We start from the raw sequence: 23,001 nt of genomic DNA on the forward strand, positions 1-23,001 counted from the left end.
TGTGATGTAGCACAGTTTGGGTGAGTTACAGGTGGTGTCAGGCTGCCTTCTTGAGCCACTATTTGTAGCTGTTTCAACAGCTGAGTGCCTTACTAGACCACATCAAAGGGTAGTTAAGAGTCAACTACTGGAGTGAGGATGACAGGTTTCCTAAAGGACATTAGTGAGCCAGTTAGGTTTATATGACAATCGGACAGCTTCATAGTCACTTGGTTACTGATACCAGCTTTGCATTTCCAATTTTTCTTTCATACTGAATTCAAATCCTCAAACTGCCATGGTGGGATTTGAACATGTTCTCTAGATTATTAGTCCAGGCCTCTGGATTACTAGTCCAGTAACATAACCACTGCACTACTGTACCCTACAACTTTTCCACCTTTGTAGAAGACTGCCCATTTGCATTGATACTAGGACAGTCCAACCTGGGAAGGTTTGAACGTTGGTCCACACTGAAGGTTCGCATTTGGCCTCCTACCTTCCAATGCTGTAATGAGATGACAAACTGCTTTAAGAAGCCTGTTCTCTTCTGCGTTCTTCAACTGATCCTCACTCCAGATTCCCAGCAGTTTTTCTGCGCATTCTTTTCCTTTTTTGTCCAACTCATTCAAATCTGAGAGTTTACATTTGATTCCAGCACAGGCATCACAGAGCTGGGAAAAGAAATAGCTTAAGTGAAAAAACATGATTCGTACAACGACAGCACATTTAAATAGCACCTCTAACATATTAAAACATCCCAAGGAACTTCACCGAGATGCAATCAAACTAGAATCGAACCAAAGGAGATATTAGGAGGGGAAACTAAAATCTTGGTCAAAGAGGTAAGTTTTAAACGGGGCCTTAAAGGAAGAGAAGGAGGTGGAGAGGCAGAGAGGTCTAGGGATGGAATTGCAGAGGTTAGGGCCTTGACGGCTGAAGGCACGGCCACCGATGGTGGGGCGAAGGGACTGCAGGATGTACAAGAGGCCAGAATTGGAGGAACGCAGAGCTCTCGGAGAGTTGTGGGGCTGGAGGAGGTTACAGAGATAGGGAGGACGATTTGAATATAAGGATCAGAATTTTAAATTTGAGGTGTTGGGAGGCCTGGGGTCAGTGTAGGTCAGCGAGCACAGAGGTGATAGGTTAGAGGGAATTGCTGCGAGGTAAAATACGGGCAGTGAAGTTTTGGATGAGCTGAAGTTTGCAGAGGTTGGAAGATGGGAGGCCGGCCAGGAGAGCGTTGGAATAGTCAAGACTGAAGAGGACAAAAGCATGGATAAGGGTTTCAGCAGCAGACAAGAAATGCAATAATCAATACTTGATGTCACAGAGGAGCTGTGATCCTCGTGAAATTATCTGGTTCCCTTAATTGATGTTTGGCGAATGCATCTCTTCTGAACATGAGCCATGTTGCTCTTGGTCTGGTAGCAGCACAGTGGGTTAGTATACTGTCTGTTCAGCTCTGGGTTCTAATCTGGCCAAGAACGGTGGAATGTGAATGTCCTGACTGTTAGCACATTTCATTAGGTGCTAGCCTTGGTAGCACTTTCACTTCTGAGTTAGAAGGTCGTGGGTTCACGCCTTACTCCGGGATTTGAGCACATAATCCAGCCTGACACTTCAGTGCAGCACTGAGGGAGGCAGAGGTGCCGTCTCTTGGATGAGCCATTAAACCAAAGCCCTCTCTGCCTAGTCAGCTGGATATGAAAGCTCCCATGGCACTATGCGAATAAGAACAAGGTTGCCTTGGTGTCCCAGCCAATGTCTAGCCCTCAACCAACATTACTAAAACTGATTATCTGGTCATTATGCTGTTTGTGGGACCTTGTTGTATGCAAATTGGCTGCTATGTTTTCCTACATTATCACAGCGACTACATTTCAGGAATACTTCATTGGCTGTGAAAAGCTTTGGGACATCTTAAGGTTGTGAAAGGCACTATATAAATTAAAGTTTTTAAATGAATTCAGGAAGTGAATCCAAAGCAGAAAACAGCCCATGTTTCAACACAAATTAACATTAAATTGATAATTTTAGTCAGGGAGACCACAAGGATGGCTAAGAGTAAAAAATTCACACTGATCTTGCAGAAGGTACTTTCATACCGTGAAGAGTAGACCGCAGCTTACTCTTTATCTAACCCCTGGTATCTAATGTCAACCTGAAGCTAACCTTCACTTGGGAGTATTTGATGCCAACTACGGGTCTCCAAAATTGAATTTTCTCCCTGCTTCCAATAAAGAAAATAACATTTAGATTTTTTTCATATAAATGACAATCATCCCCATTCTAGGGGAGCTGGTTTGGACAATGTGAGGGAGTTGCATTCACTGATGCAATTGAAAAGAGAAGCTTCCTGTACATCTTTACTTCTGCTAATTTACCTACCTGATGTCAGTAAAGGTAGTGGTTGGGGTGTTGGAACTAGCCTCACAGCTTGTAGGTTGGGAAGGGGGTGGGATGACGTCAGCCAGGCTTAATCACTACGTAATGACCCTGAATAAACAGTGCATGTGTGTGGGTGTTAGCAAAGGACAGGATTCAGATCAGCTATGGTTTAAAGGCCTTGGTGATATTCACTGCCTGGGCTTCTTCATGGCCATCCTGCACATGTTAGCCTAGACAACAATATTAACAGCCTATTCGAGGAGCATTCACAGCCAAGCCCAATCCCATCCTCACACAAATGCTTTCCAGCAGGAGCTACAAGATTGTGGTCAGAAGCATCTCCTAATGTCCTCCCTAATCCAAGGACACTTGGAACAATTACACCGCCAATTGAGATTAGCTAACTCGGTACAGACAAGGGATCAAACCTGGGAGACTCCTTCTGTGGAGACATTTCCTTTCAGTATTTAAAACAAAAACTCATCTTACTTTGTTACTGAGAACTGAATGAAGTGCAGAGTCCTCAGTAATCTGACACATGAGGTCCAGGAATTGACGCTTCAAAACATTTTCCAGACACTTAAACTCACGGAAGATTTCAAACTCTTCCTTTGCTTCAACTGAAAGAAATAAAATTCAACAAAAAGTGATGCGTCAGAAGCAGTGAGATTCTGGAGAAGCTTTACCAATGTTGTGTGGATTTCTTTTTTACCCTGGCATGATGGTGTTAGTGCTGACTGCACCAACCATCAGACAATAGTAGCTATGATGGATAGAAAATTCAAGTGGAAAATTTTCACACAGGAGGAATTCATGTTTTGCAAGACCAGCAAATGAATCTCTGTCCTCGGGAGCAGAAAGAGTGATATCACTTCGCTCGCTCACTCACTCACTCGCTCTTCAACAGCGACGATCAGAGAGTAATCAGAAGCAACAACTCTGGTTGATCCTTCCCTTCCCCAGCCTTGGTTGATGTATCATAGTAGGTACAGCACAGGAGGAAGCCATTCGGCCCATCGTGCCTGTGCCGGCTCTTTGACAGAGCTAGCCAATTAGTCCCATTCCCCTGCACTTTCCCCATAGCCCTGCAAATGTCTCCCCGGTGCCACCTTTCCAAATCCACTCTTTGAAATAACTGCTCACAGGGTCCTTGAATGAAAACTATTGCAGTTTTCATGCTGGTTAAGGGCAGATTTAATAGAAGTGTTCAAAATTAGGAAGGGTTTTGGTAGAGAAAATAAGGAGGAAGTGTTTCCACTGGCAGGAGGGTCGGTAACCAAAGGACGCAGATTTAAGGTAATCGGTAAAAGAACCAGAGGAGAGACGTCGAGAAATTTTTTTACAGAGCGAGTTGTTATGAACTGGAATGCACTGCCGGAAGCAGATTCAATATTAACTTCCAAAAGGGAATTGGATATATACTTGAAAAGGAAAAATTTGCAGGGCTATGGTGAAAGAACGGGGGAGTGGCACTAATTGGAGAGCTCTTTCAAAGAGCTGGCACAGACACGATGGGCTGAATGGCCTCCTTCTGTGCTATAAGGGTCTGTGAAATAAACACATCAAAATATTGAAAATAACAAAAGTCTGAGAGCAATCTCTATGGGCTGATAACACGATGACCAGTGCCCTTTGCACTGGTGCAATATCTGGCACCAGCTCCCCATAGAAATAGGCACAGAGCTCTGAAGACTACTCTACACCTGAGTCTCCAAGTACACCCCAATTTATCTGGCCAACGCAAAGGGAGTCTGTGCAGAAATTGTGCGGAAGTCTCATTTAGACCCCATGTTTTATCGTAATTAGGCTTGTTAGTAATTGAGCCTGCTCCCCATAATACGATTCCAGTCACTCAGCACCTGTCACAAACAGGGCTGCAAGGAGGGTGGTGGGGGGGGTGTAGAAAAAGTTTTAAATGGCCGCTCTCCCAGAGGAAAATTGGCCTTTTGAGGCACAATACACGAGCAGGAGGTAAGCTGGGTGACCTGAAATTCCACCAGGACCATCTAGCTTATCTCTTGCTCAGCTTTTGTGCCTTAAAAGCCCCATCTTCCTCTGGGGCAGCAGCCATTTATATGCTGTTGCACTGGAAATCTGCCTCCGTGGACTCTGGATTCTCTCACTGCCTGAGCAACACGCTCGGAGCAAATTTTAAATATTATAATGAGCCAACCTTGTATTCTGGAACAAGGTCAGCTCATTTGCGGACAAGTACATGATGGGCCTCTGAAGCATTGTCCCAAATCACAGTATTGGCCTTTTAGATGAGTACCTGCCAGTGATAATACAGTAGGAGCTCAATGACACAGTACTTGAGCAAATAATCTAGGTTAACACTTCAGTGCAGTACTGAGGGAATGCTGATGTGATGGCCAGAGAATCTGTTTTTAGTGATGTTGGTTGAGGGATAAATATTGGCCAGGACACCGGAGAGACCTGTCCTGCTCTTGTTCGAAATAGCGCCGTGCTATCTTTCACATCCACCTGAGAAGGCCTCGGTTTAACGTCTCATCTGAAAGATGGCACCTCTGACAGTGCTGCACTCCCACACTAATGCACTGGGAGCGTCAGCTTCAATTTTGTGATCAAATTGCTGGAATGGGACTATGAACCCACAACTTTCTGACTCAGAGGCAAGAGTGCTACCGCTGAGCCACAGCTATGACTGGTGGCTTCCCAAATCAACTGGGGGAGGCCACAGAGGAACGTAAAACTGAAAATGAGGATGTCAAAGTCAATTTTCTGAGCATAGAGCTGGCGGGGGATGAAGGTGTGAGAGACTAAATTAACGGGAGGGCTCGAGCTGCAGAATTTTGGATTAACTGAAGGGTGAAGGCAGAACAACAGCATGGAGAACTTTTGAGAAGTTGATACTCGATGACGGTGTGGATTAGAGCTTCAGCGGTGGTTTGGACAATATTCTGGAGCAGGAAGAAGATGGTGACAGACCCAGATGGAGGGCAAAAAGCTCAGCTCAAGGTCAAAGAGAACAGCATCAGGCTTAGCCCAAGTGAGCAACCAAGGAGATTGGTGGAATTGGATTCAAAGCATGTATGTTCTGGGAAGAGCCACATACGATGGCATCATTATTGCGATGTTGAGCTGCAGGAGGAATGGAGGAATTGAAGCTAGATTCCTCCATTCCAGCAGAATCATCTGCAAACACAAGGCCAACTTCCACGTGTAATGATGACACTCAATTCTGCCTCAGCAACACCGCCATTGACTCCAGAGCTGTTGCTGTATTATCTGATACCAAAGACCTCATTACAATAAGACAATGTCGTAGCTTAATCTTTCCACTTTTTTCCTGTTTCCTGTTTCTATTTCTTCTAGAGACATGGTCTATCCTCCAACTGGCTACACCAGGGACTGTACCGTTTACATTGTCGAAGCAAAACCAGGACTTTGGTAGGTTCTTCTTTGCTTTTGGCATTGAGAGGCCTGAAAAGGGAAAGAGAAAGAGTCATTAAGTTAAAAGGAAAACTGGAAGTCAACAAGTGCTGCTAACAACAAACTTAGAATATTTTATTGTTTTGTGCATACGAAAGTATTCAGGAGTTCAGTGAAGGGGTAAATGTAGGACCTAGTGATAGAACTTCAGAAGCAGTTGTAGATAATGCAGAAGGTAAGACCTAGAGTCTGACCCTTTACCTAGGTGGAATGGAGCCTTGCAGACCCAGCAGGTTCCAGATTCAATCTTTGGCTTGTGCTGAGTTAGCTTATTATGTCTGGAATGAAAGTAGGGGCACTACAATCGGTCCTGGACTAGGAAGAGTAAAAAAAAAAATCTCACTCCTGAAGACTATTCACTGATCGCTGGTGGATGTCGAGTGAGGATAGATGGGGCTTGGCTATGATGCCCCATATAGTAGAATCGCCAGCCAACACTCACTATCTAGGTTCACACATGAAAAATGGCCACTTGGGTGAGATACAAAGCCCAAGTTCATGCAAGGGAGCTCTCTCAACATTTATCCTGGCCAGTATTTATCCCTCAACGAGCATGACTAAAAGAACAGATTATCTGGTCATTATCTCATTGCTGTTTGTGGGACCTTGCTGTGCGCAAGTTGGCTGCCACATTTCCAACATTACAACACTGACTACACTTCAAAAGTACTTCATTGGCCGTAAAGTACTTTGGGACATCCTGAGGCCCTGAAACATGCTATATAAATGCAAGTTCTTTCTTTCTTTTCTTTATAACTTAAATATCTGGGAATGCTTCTTGTGGCACTTCTCTCCCATGCCTGGAAAAGATATGAGAAAAAACCTCTCGTGTTATAGGTGATCCCTCTGCTCTCCAAGCTCTCTCTGCCACCGTTTCTATTTTATCCATACGATGGCCATTGTTCCTTTTCTCTTGTTCCCCCTGTCCTAGACACTCTTCTAACTACCTACATGTTAACTGTGTTGAAATCAATACCAATCGCACCATCTCCCACTCTAATACTGTCCCAGTACTTCAAAATTGGAATTTCTTCCCTTCCTTGATTTTTCCTTTATTCTAAAACCCATGCCCAGTGTCGCCTAATCACTATTTCCTGATTTACGCAGTCTTCCTGTCTTAATCATTGCTGCCTCGGCCCTTCACCATGGTTCCTCAATTTTTAAAAAAAAGTAACTTAAGTGAAAATAAGGACAAATCAGAAGGCCTAGTCAGCCAGGGACGCCTATCCCCAAGCTGCCTTTTACTGAGCAGCGCTGATGGACTCCTTGTATGGGGTTACCTGCCCAGCCCTTTAAATGGGAATGTGTCTGGCATGGGGATTCTCAGCGAAGGGTAAAACATATAAATTCCAAAATCACTTACAAAGTGTGTCGTCTTCTGTAATAGTGAGGTCCCACACTTTGTAGGCAAGGACCACTCCTTTAGGGATATCCAGTGTCTTTTCAGTCAAACTAATGTATTCTTCACTTGCCTAAAAAAAACACTCATTAGAGATGAAATATGATTGAGACATGGAGCAGTGGAGATTTGCATTCGTCCTAAATTAAGAGAGCACAAATCAACAAGTTAAAATGTTCCGTGAATCCATGAATTTGTTTAGCTGCTTTGATCTTCTTTGATTTTTTGAAAAGATCTCCTCTACTAGACTCCTCGCAGTAACCTTGTAATGTTGATCAGGGCCAGGGTTGTCTCCTAGACTAGTTTTGATCACCAAAGGTTGGCAGAGCAGAATTTTCCAGATTTCCCTCCCCTAATTGGCTTTAGTTTTTAATCTGTTTTTTCGCCTCTCCCAGGAGATTACGTGGCTCTGGGTGGAGAGTGTCCGTATTGTTTTCAAATCCCTCCATGGTCTCATCCCTCCCTATCTCTGTAACCTACTCCAGCCCTACAACCCTCTGAGATCTCTGTGATCTTCCAGTTCTGGCCTCTTGCGTGGCCCCGATTTTCATCGCTCCACCATTGATGGCCGTGCCTTCAGCTGCCTAGGCACTAAACTCTGAAATTCCCTCCCAAAACCACTCCGCCTCCCTACCTCTTTCTCCTCCTTTTAAGATGTTCCTTAAAACCCACCTCTTTGACCAAGCTTTTGATCACCTGTTCTAATACCTCCTTATGTGGCTCCGAGTCAATTTTTGTTTGATAAGGCTCCTGTGAAGCGCGTTGGGACATTTTACTACATTAAAGGCGCTATATAAATGAAAGTTGTTGTTGTATTGTGATGCATAAGGCAACTGTGTGAGACAGAATGAATGGACCAGTCGGTCGTCTCATGTCTGGGGAAAAAAAAAATCAATTTTCTCTAACCTTGGATCCATTTTTTCCTTTCATTAAACTATGTTGCAGGGAAATCACAGCAGCTCTGAAAAGGAATTATTGACTTGGTGTCATTAGTCATTGCATGCCCAAGAGTTGCAGGCACTCCTACCTTGGAGACATAGGGTAATGTGATATACAATTCTGATCCTCCTTTGTTAACTTTCTTCAGTGTGATGGGCTCTACAGACATTAATGTTTCTGTTACTACGCAGAGATCTCCTGAATAACTATTTTTAATGAGCTCCCAACAACGTCCAATTTTTCTGAAAGAGAAAGAGAATTGTAAATAAGTGGAATTTCACAACATGCAACCTACAAATATACCAAGATACCAGAAATCCTGGCACCCAGGTGACAACACTACAATTGGAGGACACCACTAACATCACCAGATGATTCTAGGTACACCTGGAGTCCATTACACCCACTGACCTGTTACCCAATTGATGCAAGACAAGAATTTTAAGCATGCACTGCTCCCCCAACCCAAAGATTAAAAAAACCTTTTAAAGATAATTCCACAAAGCTCATTTTTAATACACATAAACTTTGTTTAGCTAAAATTATGTGTGTATATATATATATATATATATATATATAAAAAACAAACTACTGAAATTTTCTCTATTGACAAAGTACTAACTCTGGCTTCCATTACAGTAAGAATTGGTCATTTTTAAAGCAACAATACCATAAATGACCACTATGGGTATATTCTCATTATTGTACTTTACCGTTTCTTCAGGCTTTCAATTAGATCTGAGATACTGACGGAAAGTTGTTTTGTTCCTTGCAGTTGAATAGTTTTGCACACAGATTTCATACATTCAAACTTTCCTGCTAGTGGATCAACACTGATCTTTGCCTTGGCTTTGAACGACCCATCCACCGTCTCTGAGAAATGGAAGGACATATCGTTCTGCTGAACTGTGTGGAAATAAATTAAATGCTTTATTAAAATGTAACATAGACCAGGATTTTCCCATTGGTAGTAATTTTTGAATGTGTTTTATTCAGTAATAACAACAACAGCATTCTCTTTCTCACTGGTACTGATATTAATGATAATGACGGACTACCAGCCATGACACCACGGTACAAAGCAACAGAGAGAAGGGGAGAGGCACAAGGGGAAGGAAGTGAGGAAAGGAAAGAACATTTAGCTTTGTAGCATTTTGCAAATTCCAAGCCAAAAAAGGGGGGCAAAATGAGGTAGGGGGCAGCTTTGTGGTTGTGCTATTTTCTTTGCTCATGATGAAAATTCATTGTAATCTTTATTGAGTTTACATAACCACACACCATAAAATAGAGAAATAAAATGGACGAATCGCTGTCTATTTAAAAGCACAGACTTGTGGTATTTGGTTTATATTTTAGAATTGTCTGAACAACTTGCAAAAAAATCAGCCTGCCCAGTCTAAAACTGAACATGCGGCAGGGCCTCCTTATAGCCTGTTTGGCGCCCGTAGCTCACCGCTTTCATTCAAATGAAGCCCGATGCCAAATTTAGCTTGGGCCTCAGCCCAACATGCAGAGCAATTGCCACTCATTTTGGACACAAGTCAAATTTCTCACCCATAGACTTTCAAATAGACACAGTTTTTCTAAATTAATGCTATGGTACTTTACTCCTCTGGCAAAGACACCATGTATGGTCACCTCCCAGCTCATTCATGAGCAAAAGCTATGACGTTGATGGGAGAGGGCTGGGGCTGACTCTCCTTTTGATTTTACTCCCCACACCACCCCCCTCCATGGTTCCATCCAGTGCTTCTCCAAGGCACCGCAGCTCAGAGCAACAGCTCCATGGGGCGGGAGGTACAGAGCACAAATTCACTTTTTGACAGACTTTTTAAAAGTTCTTTTCCATAATTTTGATCATCCTTTCTCCAGATATCAATAATAATAAAACACACGTGGTGACTCTGCAACATCTTACATTAGGATTTAAAAGAATGCTCCCTGCTTAACTTAGAGGTAAATGCACTGCATGATGTGGGTTCTGAGCCACAGACTCAAGAAAGCTCCGGGGTCCATGTTATGGTCTGCATTGTGTTAGGTGGTCTAAGTTGAGGCTTCAATTGGTGCATTACAATCACTCCCAATGCCAAAGGGAGTAAAAAACAAGCTAGAGTTCCCATCCTGATTGTTATCCAATGACCCATGTATGGATGTCAGATAAGGAAAGATCAGGCACAGCTGGTGATGCTCTCCGTAGTCAAATAAAAGAAAGAAAAAACTTGCATTTATATAGTGCCTTCCACAGCTTAAGGACATCACAAAGCCCTTTACAATCAATTAAGTACTTTTTAAGTGTTGTAATATAGGAAACGTGGCAGCCAATTTGCACACATGGTCCCACAAACAGTAATGAGATAATGACCAGATAATCTGTTTTAGTGATGTTGGTTGAGGGATAAATAATAGCCAAGACACCGTGGAGAACTCCCCAGCTCTCTGCGAAATAGTGCAATGGGATCTTTTACGTCCACCTGAGGAGGGCAGACGAGGCCTGGGTTTTAACGTCTCATCCGAAAGACGGCACCTCCAACAGTGCAGCATTCCCTCAGTACTGCACTGAAGTGTCAGCCTAGATTACGTGCTCAAGGCCCTGGAGTGGGACTTGAACCCACCACCTCCTGACTCACCATCTGGGCTCACGTGTGAAGAATGGCCATTTGGGTGAGGTAACAGAGAGAATGCCAAAACAGTAAACTATCAAGAGTCAACACCTCCAGGAAAGGAGAGAAGAAAGTTAGAACAAAAAATGAACTTGGTGGAATGGGCAACGTACTTCATTGAACCCTCTGTTTTCCTGTTTTGTTGAGGACCCTGACAATATTGTTCAATTAGCACAAACTCACCTGGTACCAAGTTAACTTCATCGACCAGTATCTGTTTCAATTCGAAATCAGTGGAGCAATACTTTGGCTTCCTCCAGAATGGGCCGTCTGTTCTCCTGCAGATCAGGCACAGCGGCTTAAATCTTTCCGAGTCAAACGCACTGGTTGCTGGGATCAGCTCGCCTCCAGAATCGATTTGCTTTATAAGTTGCTGTACTGCTTTTTTAAACATGTTTGTAAAAATCCTAAAATGAAAAAAAACATATATATTTAATTGGATGTCACCAGACAATACATCCAGATCCTGTGTCCTGGCAGAACTGCTAGTAGCTGACTTGGTGTGACTCTCCTGAGTTTCCTTGTCCCCATGTGGCATTGCTTGGCATTTTTTCATGTCAGCGTAGTGGAGACTGGGAATTAGGCGGTGTGGATAATTGAGGGAACAAGAGCCCGCCCATACAACTACAACAACAACTTGTATTTATATAGCACCTTTAAAGTAGTAAAGTGTCCCAAGGTGCTTCACAGGAGCGTAATCAGACCAAATTTGACATTGAGCCACACAGAATCATAGAATGGTTACAGTACAGAAGGAGGCCATTCAACCCATTGAGCCCATGCTGGTTCTTTATAAGAACAATCCAGTTAGTCCCATTCCCCCACTCTTTCCCTGCAAATATTTTCCCTTCAAGTATTTACATAAGGAGATATTAGGACAGGTGATCAAAAGCTTGGTCAAAGAGGTAGGTTTGAAGAAATGTCTTAAAGGAGGAGAGTGGTAGAGATTCGGAGAGGTTTAGGGAGGGAATTCCAGAGCCTAGACGGCTGAAGGCAGAGCTGCCAAGAAAAGTATAGAAACCCCCATTGGTGTATTCACCAGTAAACATACAGATGGCCCTTTCTATATATTCTGGTGTTGAGTTAAAGGGACACCACGCTGTGCTAAACTCCAGCCCAAAAGCGACATACTGCGGATGCTGGAAATCTGAAATGAAAACAGAAAATGCTGGAAACACTCAGCAAGTCAGGTGGCCTCTGTGGAACGAGAAACCAAGTTAATGTTTCAGGTCAATGACCTTTCATCAGAACTGGAAGATGTTAGAGATGAACCGCTTTTAAGCAAGTGCAGAGCCAGGGAAAGGGGGGACAGGGAAAGAATAAAAGGGAATGGTCTGTGATAGAGTGGACGGCAGGTGCGATTCATTGATAAACGTGATAAAAGAAAGACTTGCTCCCACAAACAGCAATGAAATAATGACCAGACAATCTTTTATTTTAGTGATTTTGGCCAGGACACCTGAGATAGCTCCGCTGCTCTTCTTTAAAATAATGCCATGGGACTTTTACGTCCACGTGAGAAGGCAGACGGGACCTTGGTTTGACGTCTTGACTGAAAGACGGCACCTCTGACAGTGCAGCAGTCCCTCAGTACTGCACTGGAGCATCAGCCTAGATTTTGTGCTCAAGTCTCTGGAGTGGGACTTGAACCCACAACCTTCTCACTCAGAGGCGAGAGTGCGACCAACTGAGTCATAGCTAATGAAGGTGCAAGGCAAAAGGAGGTGATAATGAGACAAGTCTAGAAACAGGAGATGGGTCCAGAGGAGGTGTAAATGGCTACAGCAGAATAACAGAGGAGGAGGGAAGCATGGAAAATCTGGCAAAGACTGTCTTAAGTCTTCATTGTAAGGCTGTATGTGGGTGGGGCAGATGTGACAATTCCTTTTGAAAATGCACAATGAAAGTGTAAAAAAAAATCGATGGGGCAATATGGTGTTCCAGAATTTCTCAATACAGCATGACTTGCTAACTCTCAGGCTAACATTCAGTGTATATGAAATGCTGTTAGCATTCAGCAAAGTTAAGTTAGAAGATGATACTTGCTATAACATTCTCTAATAACATAGTTTCAAATACAACCAGCACAGTGTACAGCTTACTCACTAACAGAGAAATCCCACTCCAGAGACTTGAGCACAAAATCTAGGCTAATATTGTGACCCACGATTGTTAAAGTACACATCGAGTAATTTCGCACCAATGTGCTAGTTACCAATATCGCACAGTGTGATTCCAAACACTTAAGCCTGGATTTTAACTCCAGGCGGGAGTGGTGCGGGCACAGGTGGGTGTGGCGCGGGCACAGGCGGGAGACCCAGGAGATTTGAACACCCGGGCCTCATGTCCATGTTGGCCCTCAGCCAGCCGCCCAGAATGGGCGGGAAGTCCTAGCTGGCCAACAGGCGGGAATGGGAGTCCGGGCGCCAGGAGGCTGCAGCCGGGGAACCGAGGGAATGGTTCCCAGCACTATGGTAAACGGTTGGCGGTGGGTCCAGAGGGGATTGCGGGCGAGGAAAGGGGAGGGAAGCTCAGGGCAGGAGAAGCCCAAGATTTCCTTGTAGGGCCCTCGCAGCCCTCAAGGAAACCAAAAAAACAAATTACATTTATTTACTTTACGGACCTTTTCTGGCCCCGCCCCTCGGTGGGTCCAGCCCTGGGCATGACTTGCCCACTCGGCAGTTAAAATTAGGTCGGGGTCCTAAGTGCGTCATAGAACCCTGATGTTTACATATTAATTATGCCACGTCTGCCTATGGCAGGCGGCCTGGACACTTAGTTAAAATGGCGATGGGCAGGAATCCATTGGGATGGAGATGGAAGTGTGCGAGCGCCATTTTAGTCGCCCGCCCAGCTCGTTCCCGTGGCAGGGTTAAAATCGGCCCTTTATTATCTAAAATACAGTTCCCTCTCTTTCCCTCACTCTCTCTCTCCACTCACCCCTCTCTCCCTCCTCTCTCTTCCCCCTCTTTCTCTTTCCACCTCTCTCTCTCTCCCTTTATCCCTCTCTCTCTCTTCTCCCTCTCTCTCCCCCCCTCCCCCCTCTCTCTCCCCCCCTCACGCATATACACGACATGAAACAAAACCACTTGGATTCAATGGGTTAACATAAACACAGTTTTGCACTAACGGTTGCACAGATCCTGGTACACATACTCTGTCCCCCCTGAACATTAAAGTGTTATTCCACAGAGTCACAATCCTTACTTTGTTGCAGTTCTTCCCATTCATGTGTTCTCAGCCCAAGGTCTTGCTGTCATTTGCACGATGACTTCCAGATTTTTAAACCTGCTTTCGCAGAATAATTCCAAAATGGATACAACATTAACAGGAGCTGCCTTCATGGAAATTGTTTCACAAACCAGTTTTGGGGAGGAGACGAGAGGAAGAAGAATTTTTTGTAATTTTCATCATAATGTCCTACAGACATCACGTGTTAATGTGCAACAACAGGATGTACATTGTTACAACATGTATTTGTGAAGAAATGAATAAGTATGCCAAAAACTTTTCAGGAAAATCACATCCCTTTAAGCAAGAAAAAGAATACCGTTCCCAAACAGAAGGATTTAGTTCACTTATTTCCAGCTTTGAATGGATTTCTCTCCTCAACACTCAACAACACAATTTTATTCACAGCTTCCTTTGATTTGAATCTCTTCCCTCTGAATAACGTGAGTCTGAACATTAACAAAACAAAAAAGAGGCAATCCACGGGTAAAAGTGATTAACCGAATCATTCCTTAATCTTAAATGTTACATATAAACGGACACTTGCATTTATATGTAAAGGCAACGTGTCTCCCAGTCATGCCTTGTTCCCTTTAAAGCAGGAGTAATTCTGAACATCTTCTCCCAGACTGTAGGAAACAAGGGGTGGCAGATGTATTCTGATATTTCCATTTACTTTACGATTGTGGGACAATTCAGCAAATCGTACTTTCCATAAGTCCTTTTAATCTGAAGACTCAGAATGGGAGGATTGTGTTAGCTCTGTACTCTGTTCTCGGATATGATTTTAAACCACAAGAATGGGTGGGTTGGGGGCGGGAGGGAGTTGAAAATAGTTGGTTTTTTTTGGGTCGTGACCACAACTCGGCTTTATTTCCGGATTTAACATCGGCGCGTCAGGCTTCCCACTGGGAATGCAAAGTCCGAAAATTTTGCGGTTGCGACCCAAAAAAACAACTATTTTCAACTCCCACCCGGCCCCAACCCACCCGTTCTTGGGGTTTAAAATCACTCCCGCAGTGGTGCGTTTATACCAGATAAGACAATACCTGTCAACGCACACTCCAGTTCTTCATTCCAGTTGAATTGTAGTTGCAAAAGATGTAGAGATTGATCTTTTACTATGTTAGCTGGATTGAAAGCCATTTTACGTAATTATTTTAATGACATGTAGAGTAAAAGCAATTATGTGTAAAATGATGTGAGGGGGATAAAGATAAACTTTTTTTTTAAAGCTAGCCTTGTTGATGCTGTATTGCACTGACGTTAAACAACTGCCTCAGTCCCACTTGTTTTTTGGATTTGCGAAGTGGTGTAAAATGTGATGCTGTTCCCCCTGAAATTAATCCAGTAATTCCGCTACACGATAATTAGAGAAAGTGATTTGGCACAACGCGACATCCCATAGCAAATCCCATGGACTTCTACCCTCACCCAAGTGCAGTGTGATTTTCGCCCCAGTACTACAATTTTGCTCAAAGTCCCAAAGGAGGAAATTACAGTTTATGGGTCCCAACAGATCATTGCTTGTCCCAACAGATCATTGCTTGTCCCAACAGATCATTGCTTGCCACACCAAATCATAGCAAATATGAACACAATGGGCGCAAACAACAATGAAATTCACACAAAGACCAAGAGATAAGATAATGAATTGGATCCTTCAAACTGGCTTCAAAGTGGAGATCTGTACAGTGCATGCTGGCAAAGTGCCAGTCATATATGAAATTATATTTTAAAGTAACCAAAGACCAGTTAACTACTTCCCTTATTCTGCAATAATTATGGTGTTTTATTTATTTTATTATAAACTTATTGAAGCTCTCAGTTGCAGCCATACACATATGCATGTACACCAACACACTCATGTACATACCCCAAACGCATGTGCAAACACATACACATACCCTCACAGTATTACACACACATACCCTGCCTAAATGTGCTCACACACCCATGACCATAAAACAAAATCACAACATGTCAATACACACTAATGATTGTGCAGATCCCCTCTAAACACCCCTATCCTTGCTGATCTACATTGGCTCCCAAACCTCTAGTGCCTCCAATTTAAAAATGTCATCTTCATGTTTGGATCCCTTCATGGCCTTGCCCCCCAGAACTATCTGTTCCTCCAACACTGGCTTCCAATGCCTCCCCCCTCCTATTGATCCAGCATTGGCGTCCTGTGTCTTCAGCTGCCGAGACTCCACGCTCTGGAATTCCCTCCCTCAACCTCTCCGCCTCTCCAGCTCCCTCTCCTCCCTTTAGGACCCATCTTAAAACCCACTTCTTTGATCAAGCTTTTGGTCACCCCCTCCTAATATCTCCTTCTTTGGCTCAGCATCCACTGTTGTCTGATTACATCTCTATGAAGCGCCTTGGGATGCTAAAAGCGCCATATAAATGCAAATGTTGTTCTTGTAAACAATCATTGATCAAACTAAAACTACAATTACAAATAGAGGTGAATTTTAACTTAAGTCTTACAGAAGAAGTAGTGTGAAAATTCTCCTAAGCGAAATAGAGTTCCATCTTGTCAAATTTGCATACATTTTTAAATCTAACTGTGTTTCTTGCTATGACCACAACCACAAACTGCATTTTCACACATAGCTATGGGCTAAAACCTCTCATTCAAAGCCATAGGATAAAATTAGACACACAAAATCACTCACTCAAACCCACAGGATAAAATCATGGGAAACCAGCACTCACTCAAATCCATAGGATACAATCATGGGGCAAAATCACTCGCTCAAATCCATAGGCTAAAATCATGGGACGAAATCACTCATTCAAAGCCATAGGATAAAATTAGACACATAAAATCATGGATTAAAATCACTCACTCAAAAATCCATATGATAAAATTAGACACACAAAATCACATAACAACCATCCACAGTGGCAATACGGGTCCTGATACACTAAGCAGGTGTTGATCAAAGCAAAACTATAATTCCAAGCACGACTGGCACTGTGTCAGCTTGCACTGCTCAGATCTCCACTTTGAAGCCAGCCTGAAGTATCTACAACGGTAGTTAAAAGGCAGCACTCCTTTTAACCAGTGAAATGAATTGCATTTCAAATCAGAGACTATGTGGGCATCAGCCTGAGGGAGCTCGCTCCATGTGTGTGACTATTTTATGTATTTCTCAAGTTTGGAGAAGTATCATTGTACAGATTAATGCTGAGCAGTGGGTGTTGCTAATTGAAGAATTCTTCAGCTCACTTTTTGAAACTGGATGAAGCTTTTCAAACCTGATCCAGCAACTAGGCTGAACTGAAAACTCAACCTGCAGGAACTTCAGCTTCCCTTTCACTAGATCTAAAGAATGGATTTGATTAATCATACAGCCCCCTGCCTTGTACCAGAATCCAGCTAAACTTCAGCCCCAAAAAGCAAAATACAACGGATGCTGGAAATCTGAAATAAAAACTGAAAATGCTGCAAACACTCAGCAGGTCAGGCAGCCTCTGTGGAGAGAGAAACAGAGTCAAGATTTCAGGTTGTTGACCTTTCATCGGATGGTTCTGTTCAGAGTGTTGCCAGCATTTTCTGCTTTTATGTTAAACTTCAATCCACTCTGACTGGTCTCAGCAAGAGCTGTTTTACTCTTGCTTCAGCTTGGGGCAACTGCTTTATCTGTTCCTGTTGAAGATTGAGTGTAAGCCTAGAAAATTCGCTTCTACTAAACTCCTCATCAACCAAAGGAATACAGCAATGGCGTCTGTCAGCCGAATAACTGAAACCTCCAATTCAATATTCTCTACCGTCATTTGTAATTATGCGCTGTCAGTATTACAGAACTATTTAATGAAGTAGTACTGTATTATAGTGGTGGTGCAGAATCGATCCTAATTTACATTGTAGGCTGTGAAAGCACTGCTGCCATTAACTGTCCATAGCACACACATTGTACCCCAGGAAATAGTGACTCCACACATTTTATGGTGAGTTGTGTTGCTCATGTGAGAGGAATTCCAGATGCCTGCTGTCTGTTTATTGAGCGCTCAACTTGAACTTGTCAGGTCTTCTTGGAATTACATAGAATTGACAGCACAGAAACAGGCCACTCGGCTCAACTGACCTATGCTGGCATTTAGCACCACACGAGCCTCCTCCCACTCTACTTTATCTAACCCTACCAGCATATCGTTCTATTCCTTTCTCCATTGTGTACTTATCTTAAAGGTATCAATGCTATTCACCTCAACTACTCCATGTGGTAGCAAGTTCCACATTCTAACCACTCTCTGGGTAAAGAAAACTCTCCTGAATTCTTTATTGGATTTATGGCCTCTAGTTTTGGACTCCCCCCAACAAGTGGAAACATCCCCTCTACGTCTACCCTATCAAGCCCTTCCATAATTTTAAAGACCTCCTATTAGGTCACCCCTCAGCCTTCTTTTTTCTAGAGAAAAGAGTCCCAGTCTGTTCAGTCTAGTAACGAATTAGTAACTGTTCTCTTAAGGGTAAGGCAAATGGGTCTCTTTGGAGTCAAGTTGGATCCAATTCGATGGGCTCAATTTTGACATTGAAAAACGGGTGGATTGGGGCGGGGTGGGGGGGCATTGAAAAATGCCACCATTTCAGACCCGTCCCCAACCCACCCATTTCCGATTTTCACCGGGGCGGGAAGATGATAATGTTTGGAATAACCTGCAGGCAGGGAAGACATTAGGGACCTTTAAATGTAATTGGATGTTATACTGGGTGAGTTATGGTACTGGAGGAGATGTTATACTGGGAGAGTTATGCCACTGGAAGGGTGAGATATGATGAGCTGAATGGCCTTTTTTATCCTTGACTATTCTTGTGCTAAGATAAATATTCAAGCATGGCCTGGGCTTAAATAAATATATTCGCTAGGAATTTCTTTGGGGGTTGCCCCGATTGGCTGGGTAACTTCGGTAAAACCCCTGATAAACCACGTAAACGGGGTTTCTGCTGATGTTACAGCGACTGATTTGGGGAACCCCTGAGGAAATTCCCAGTGACTGTTTTTAAAGGCGGCTCTGCCAGATAGGTAAACTTGTCGGCAGCCCTTAGAGCTCATCGACCCCTCGTTTGTGTCACTGTAAGGGATAATATTCCCCATGTCCACCAGGGAGAGGTGTCAAGTGGAAGCCAAGTGCTTGAGTGTTTCCCACTAACACCATGATCAAAAAATGTCCTCCAGTCCATTATTTGAATTATTTTAGGTAAAGTGAATGATATCAGGACAGTAAACTGTTCTGGAATTAATGATTATACTGTCATGAGTTCTGTGGTAAGACTACTGTGCTATGGCTTCAACATTTATGAGTCACAAATATATCTGCTCTTATTACATAGAATTACAGCATAGAAACAGGCCATTAGGCCCAACTGGTCTGTGCTGGTGTTTATGCTCCACACGAGTCTCCTCCCACCCTACTTCGTCTCACTCTATCAGGATATCCTATTCCTTTATCCCTCATGTACTTATCTAGCTTCCCCTTAAATGAACCTCTCTCCCACACCCAAATCCTTCAGGATTGTTCATTAGAACAAAGGTTGAGCCATTTGTTTTATGGGAGAGAGAGGGTTAAGGAGTGGTGTCACGTGACTCTGCTGTACAATAGCTGCTCCTTCAAAAGATTATCATCTATCCATCATCTGCACATTCAGCAGAGTGTGGAGGCCTTGCCTGACAGGGTATAAGTGGAAAAGCTCAGGGAGATGAGCTCAGCATGACTGAATAGAGGATTTATAAACCTTACTGACATCAATCCTGACTGAGAAATAAAAACCCATATTGTATTTTTAGGTTTAAAAGTAATTGGATTCTTCTCTCCTATTAGCATGTTCTGCAAAGGTTTCGAAGGAAGTCCTCACCCAATAAATAAAATCACTAAATCTTTCGTCATTGTATATCAATCTGTTGCATTCAGTGCTTGTGCCCTAAATCTGGCTCTTGGTCCCAAAATTACATACGAGACAATAATCTGTGAACACAGCATGGCTCCAAAGATATGTATACCACTGCACTTATACTTTGGGGGAGTCAATGCTCCCTGGTACTGTACACTATACTAAACAGGGATACACATCACTCCAAATTTAACTTAATGGTAGTACCAAGGTATGCTATATATGGTATGGTATATGACGATAATGTCAGATGGCAGATGCTCCCAATCCTGCTGCCCAGCTCTACCCACCCAGCACCTCGCTTACAGAGATTCACTTCCACCAAACTAACACTGTCCCCGGATATGAGGCAGAGGAACAACCCTTGTATAAAGCGTTCAGGAGGAAGTGGGGCAATTCAAGGATTTGGAGCAGGCAAAAAGGGGGCAATACCCATTCCCAAAAAATTGGGGAATGGACATTTCCCCCTTATTCTCCCCCATCCGATGGTTGTGCCTATAATTTGGGTGTTATGTAGGATGTGTTACAAATCCATAGGTCCTTTGTAGCTTCATGTGCTATTTTGTACTTTGTAGATTCCCTTTTTTCTCTTGGACAGAGCTTTAGAACAAACCCCCCCAAAAGACTTTCAGTACAGATGCTGCCAATCTAGTTTAAAACCAAACAGTTCTGTTTATGAGTAAGAAGTAAGAAAAAATCTAAACTATAAACTGGACACAATCATTGAAATTCTGCTGCCTGTGTAGAGCCTGACTAGTGGTCAGCGCAGGTGAGGGAATCGAGCCTCCATGGCCTCTCCCCTCCCTATTTCTGTCACCTCCTCCAGCCCTACAACTTTCCGAGATCTCTGCACTCCTCCAATTCTGGCCTCATGCGCATCCCTGATTTTCTTCATGTCACAATTGGCGGCCGTGCCTTCAGCTGCCTAGGCCCTAAGCTTTGGAATTCCCTCCCTAAACCTCTCCGCCTTTCTACCACTCTCACCTCCTTTAAGACGCTCCTTAAAACCTACCTCTTTGACCAACCTTTGGTCACCTGTCCTTATATCTCATGTGGCTCGGTGTCAAATTTTTGTTTGATAATCGCTCCTATGGGACGCTTTACTACGTCAAAGGCACTATATAAATGCAAATTGTTGCTGTAGTGTTACTGCCCTATCACCGATCCATGCTCGCATCTAGCAAAGTTCTACATTTCAGCCCCCAAAGAGTCTGGGTTGTAAAATTGAGGTTTTTATTTCCTGCCAACCCCCTGTCCATGTCACATGATGGGGAAGTGTTAGCTCTTAATGTTTTCAATGAATTTTCATCAGCAGCAAAGAAAAATATCAGAAATCAACCTGTGATTTCCTCCCCCACTCCGCCCATCCTGCCCTTTGTCCAATTTTGGATTATATGAGTTTGCACTGATGGTGCAGAGCCCCGCTATTATGGGTGGAAAATTATTAGGCGGTGTGCCCGCCATTTCTTGATACACCAGTGAGGTTTCCCACTGGTAGGGAGCACCTTCAAAATCAGCCCCTTCACTGCCAATCCAAACCAGCCCAAGATGGACCATCAAGCAGTGAAGGAAGAACAGTATTGACAAACTTGATGGTTTTAGCAGCAAATAATGTTGCAGCGAGTCTCGCAAGGTCTGTCCACATCAGTTACCACTGGGTGGTGCTGGAAGCTGCCCTAATGACCTACAATTGGAAGACTTTTTTGGGGCAGGCTCCTCATTAGTCTTAAAGCTCATCAATGATTAAACACCTTGCCTATTAACTGTGTGTCAAGCACTTTCTTGTAAATGCAATGGCAATCAATTGAGCCCAGCAGCAAAAAGGCCTCAATAACAACAGTAAATTTTAAATGATTTGGCATACCACTTAGATATTGAGTTTCATATAATAGATTTGGAGCAAAACAAAGAGGAAAACCACAGGAAATCACTTAAATTAAAAATATTCTTTCAATAAAAAGAGAACTACCATCGTCCTTAAACTAACTGTCAACATGTACTTGAAATGTTGGATTCAAACATTTCCTGAATTCCTGCCACCATCCTCCTCCAATGTCTTTCCTCCATCGTCCAGCTGGGTGGGACTGCGCTCGCCTGGTTCCATTCTTATCTATCCAGTCTTGTAGCCACTTGCAATGGCTTCTCTTCCCACTCCTGCACCGTTACCTCTGAAGTCCCCCAAGGATCTATCCTTGGCCCCCTCCTATTTCTCGTCTACATGCCGCCCGTCGACGACATCATTCAACAGCATGACGTCAGGTTCCACATACACGCTGATAATATCCAGTTCTATCTCACCACCACCACCCTCGACCCCTCCACTGTCTCTGATTTGTCACACTGCTTGTCCGACTGGATGAGCAAAAATTTCCTCCAACTAAATACTGGGAGGACTGAAGCCATTGTCTTTGGTCTCCACCACAAACTCCGTTCCTGAGCCACCGACTCCATCCCTCTCCTTGGCCACTGTCTGAAGCTGAACGAGACTGTTCGCAACCTTGGCGTCCAATTTGACCCTGAGATGAGCTTCCGACCACATATCCGCTCCATCACCAAGACCGCCTACTTCCACCTCCATAACATTACCCGTCTGCATCCCTGCTTCAGCTCCTCTGCTACTGAAACCCTCATCAATGCCTTTGTTACCTCTCGATTTGACTATTCCAATGTTCTCCTGGCCGGCCTCCCCATCTTCCACCCTCCATAAACTTGAGCTCATCCAAAACTCTGCTGCCCGTATCCTAACTCGCACCAAATCCCATTCACCCATCACCCCTGTGATTGCTGACCTACATCGGCTCCCGGTCCGGGAGTGCCTCGATTTTAAAATTCTCATCCTTGTTTTCAAATCCCTCCATGGCCTCGCCCCTCCTTATCTCTGGAATCTCCTCCAGCCCTACAACCCTCCGAGATCTCTGTGCTCCTCCAATTCTTGCCTCTTTTAATTTTAATCGCTCCACCATTGGCGGCTGTGCCTTCAGCTGTCTAGGCCCTAAGCTCTGGAACTCCCTCCCTAAACCACTCCGCCTCTCTACCTCTCTCTCTTC

The 23,001-nt window shown here is 43.7% G+C and overlaps 1 protein-coding gene across 2 annotated transcripts in view; it reads right to left on the minus strand.

The window, feature by feature from the left end:
• Nucleotides 1–23,001, minus strand: part of LOC137299874 (gasdermin-A-like) — a 30,296-nt gene that overhangs the window by 3,503 nt on the left and 3,792 nt on the right. Inside the window, exons 1-8 of one of the 2 annotated variants that reach the window (XM_067968834.1) lie at nucleotides 14,029–14,206; nucleotides 11,005–11,228; nucleotides 8,875–9,067; nucleotides 8,250–8,403; nucleotides 7,187–7,295; nucleotides 5,749–5,814; nucleotides 2,860–2,990; nucleotides 479–653 (exon numbers count right to left, since the gene is read on the minus strand). In XM_067968834.1, coding sequence (XP_067824935.1) covers nucleotides 479–653; nucleotides 2,860–2,990; nucleotides 5,749–5,814; nucleotides 7,187–7,295; nucleotides 8,250–8,403; nucleotides 8,875–9,067; nucleotides 11,005–11,228; nucleotides 14,029–14,048 — 1,072 coding nt within the window. In that variant the 5' untranslated portion in view covers nucleotides 14,049–14,206. Of the gene's footprint in view, nucleotides 1–478; nucleotides 654–2,859; nucleotides 2,991–5,748; nucleotides 5,815–7,186; nucleotides 7,296–8,249; nucleotides 8,404–8,874; nucleotides 9,068–11,004; nucleotides 11,229–14,028; nucleotides 14,207–23,001 lie in introns of those variants that run through there. The other variant, XM_067968835.1, reaches the window with a different exon arrangement.

This window comes from Heptranchias perlo, chromosome 30, assembly GCF_035084215.1.
Source record: "Heptranchias perlo isolate sHepPer1 chromosome 30, sHepPer1.hap1, whole genome shotgun sequence".
Taxonomy (NCBI): Eukaryota; Metazoa; Chordata; class Chondrichthyes; order Hexanchiformes; family Hexanchidae; genus Heptranchias; species Heptranchias perlo.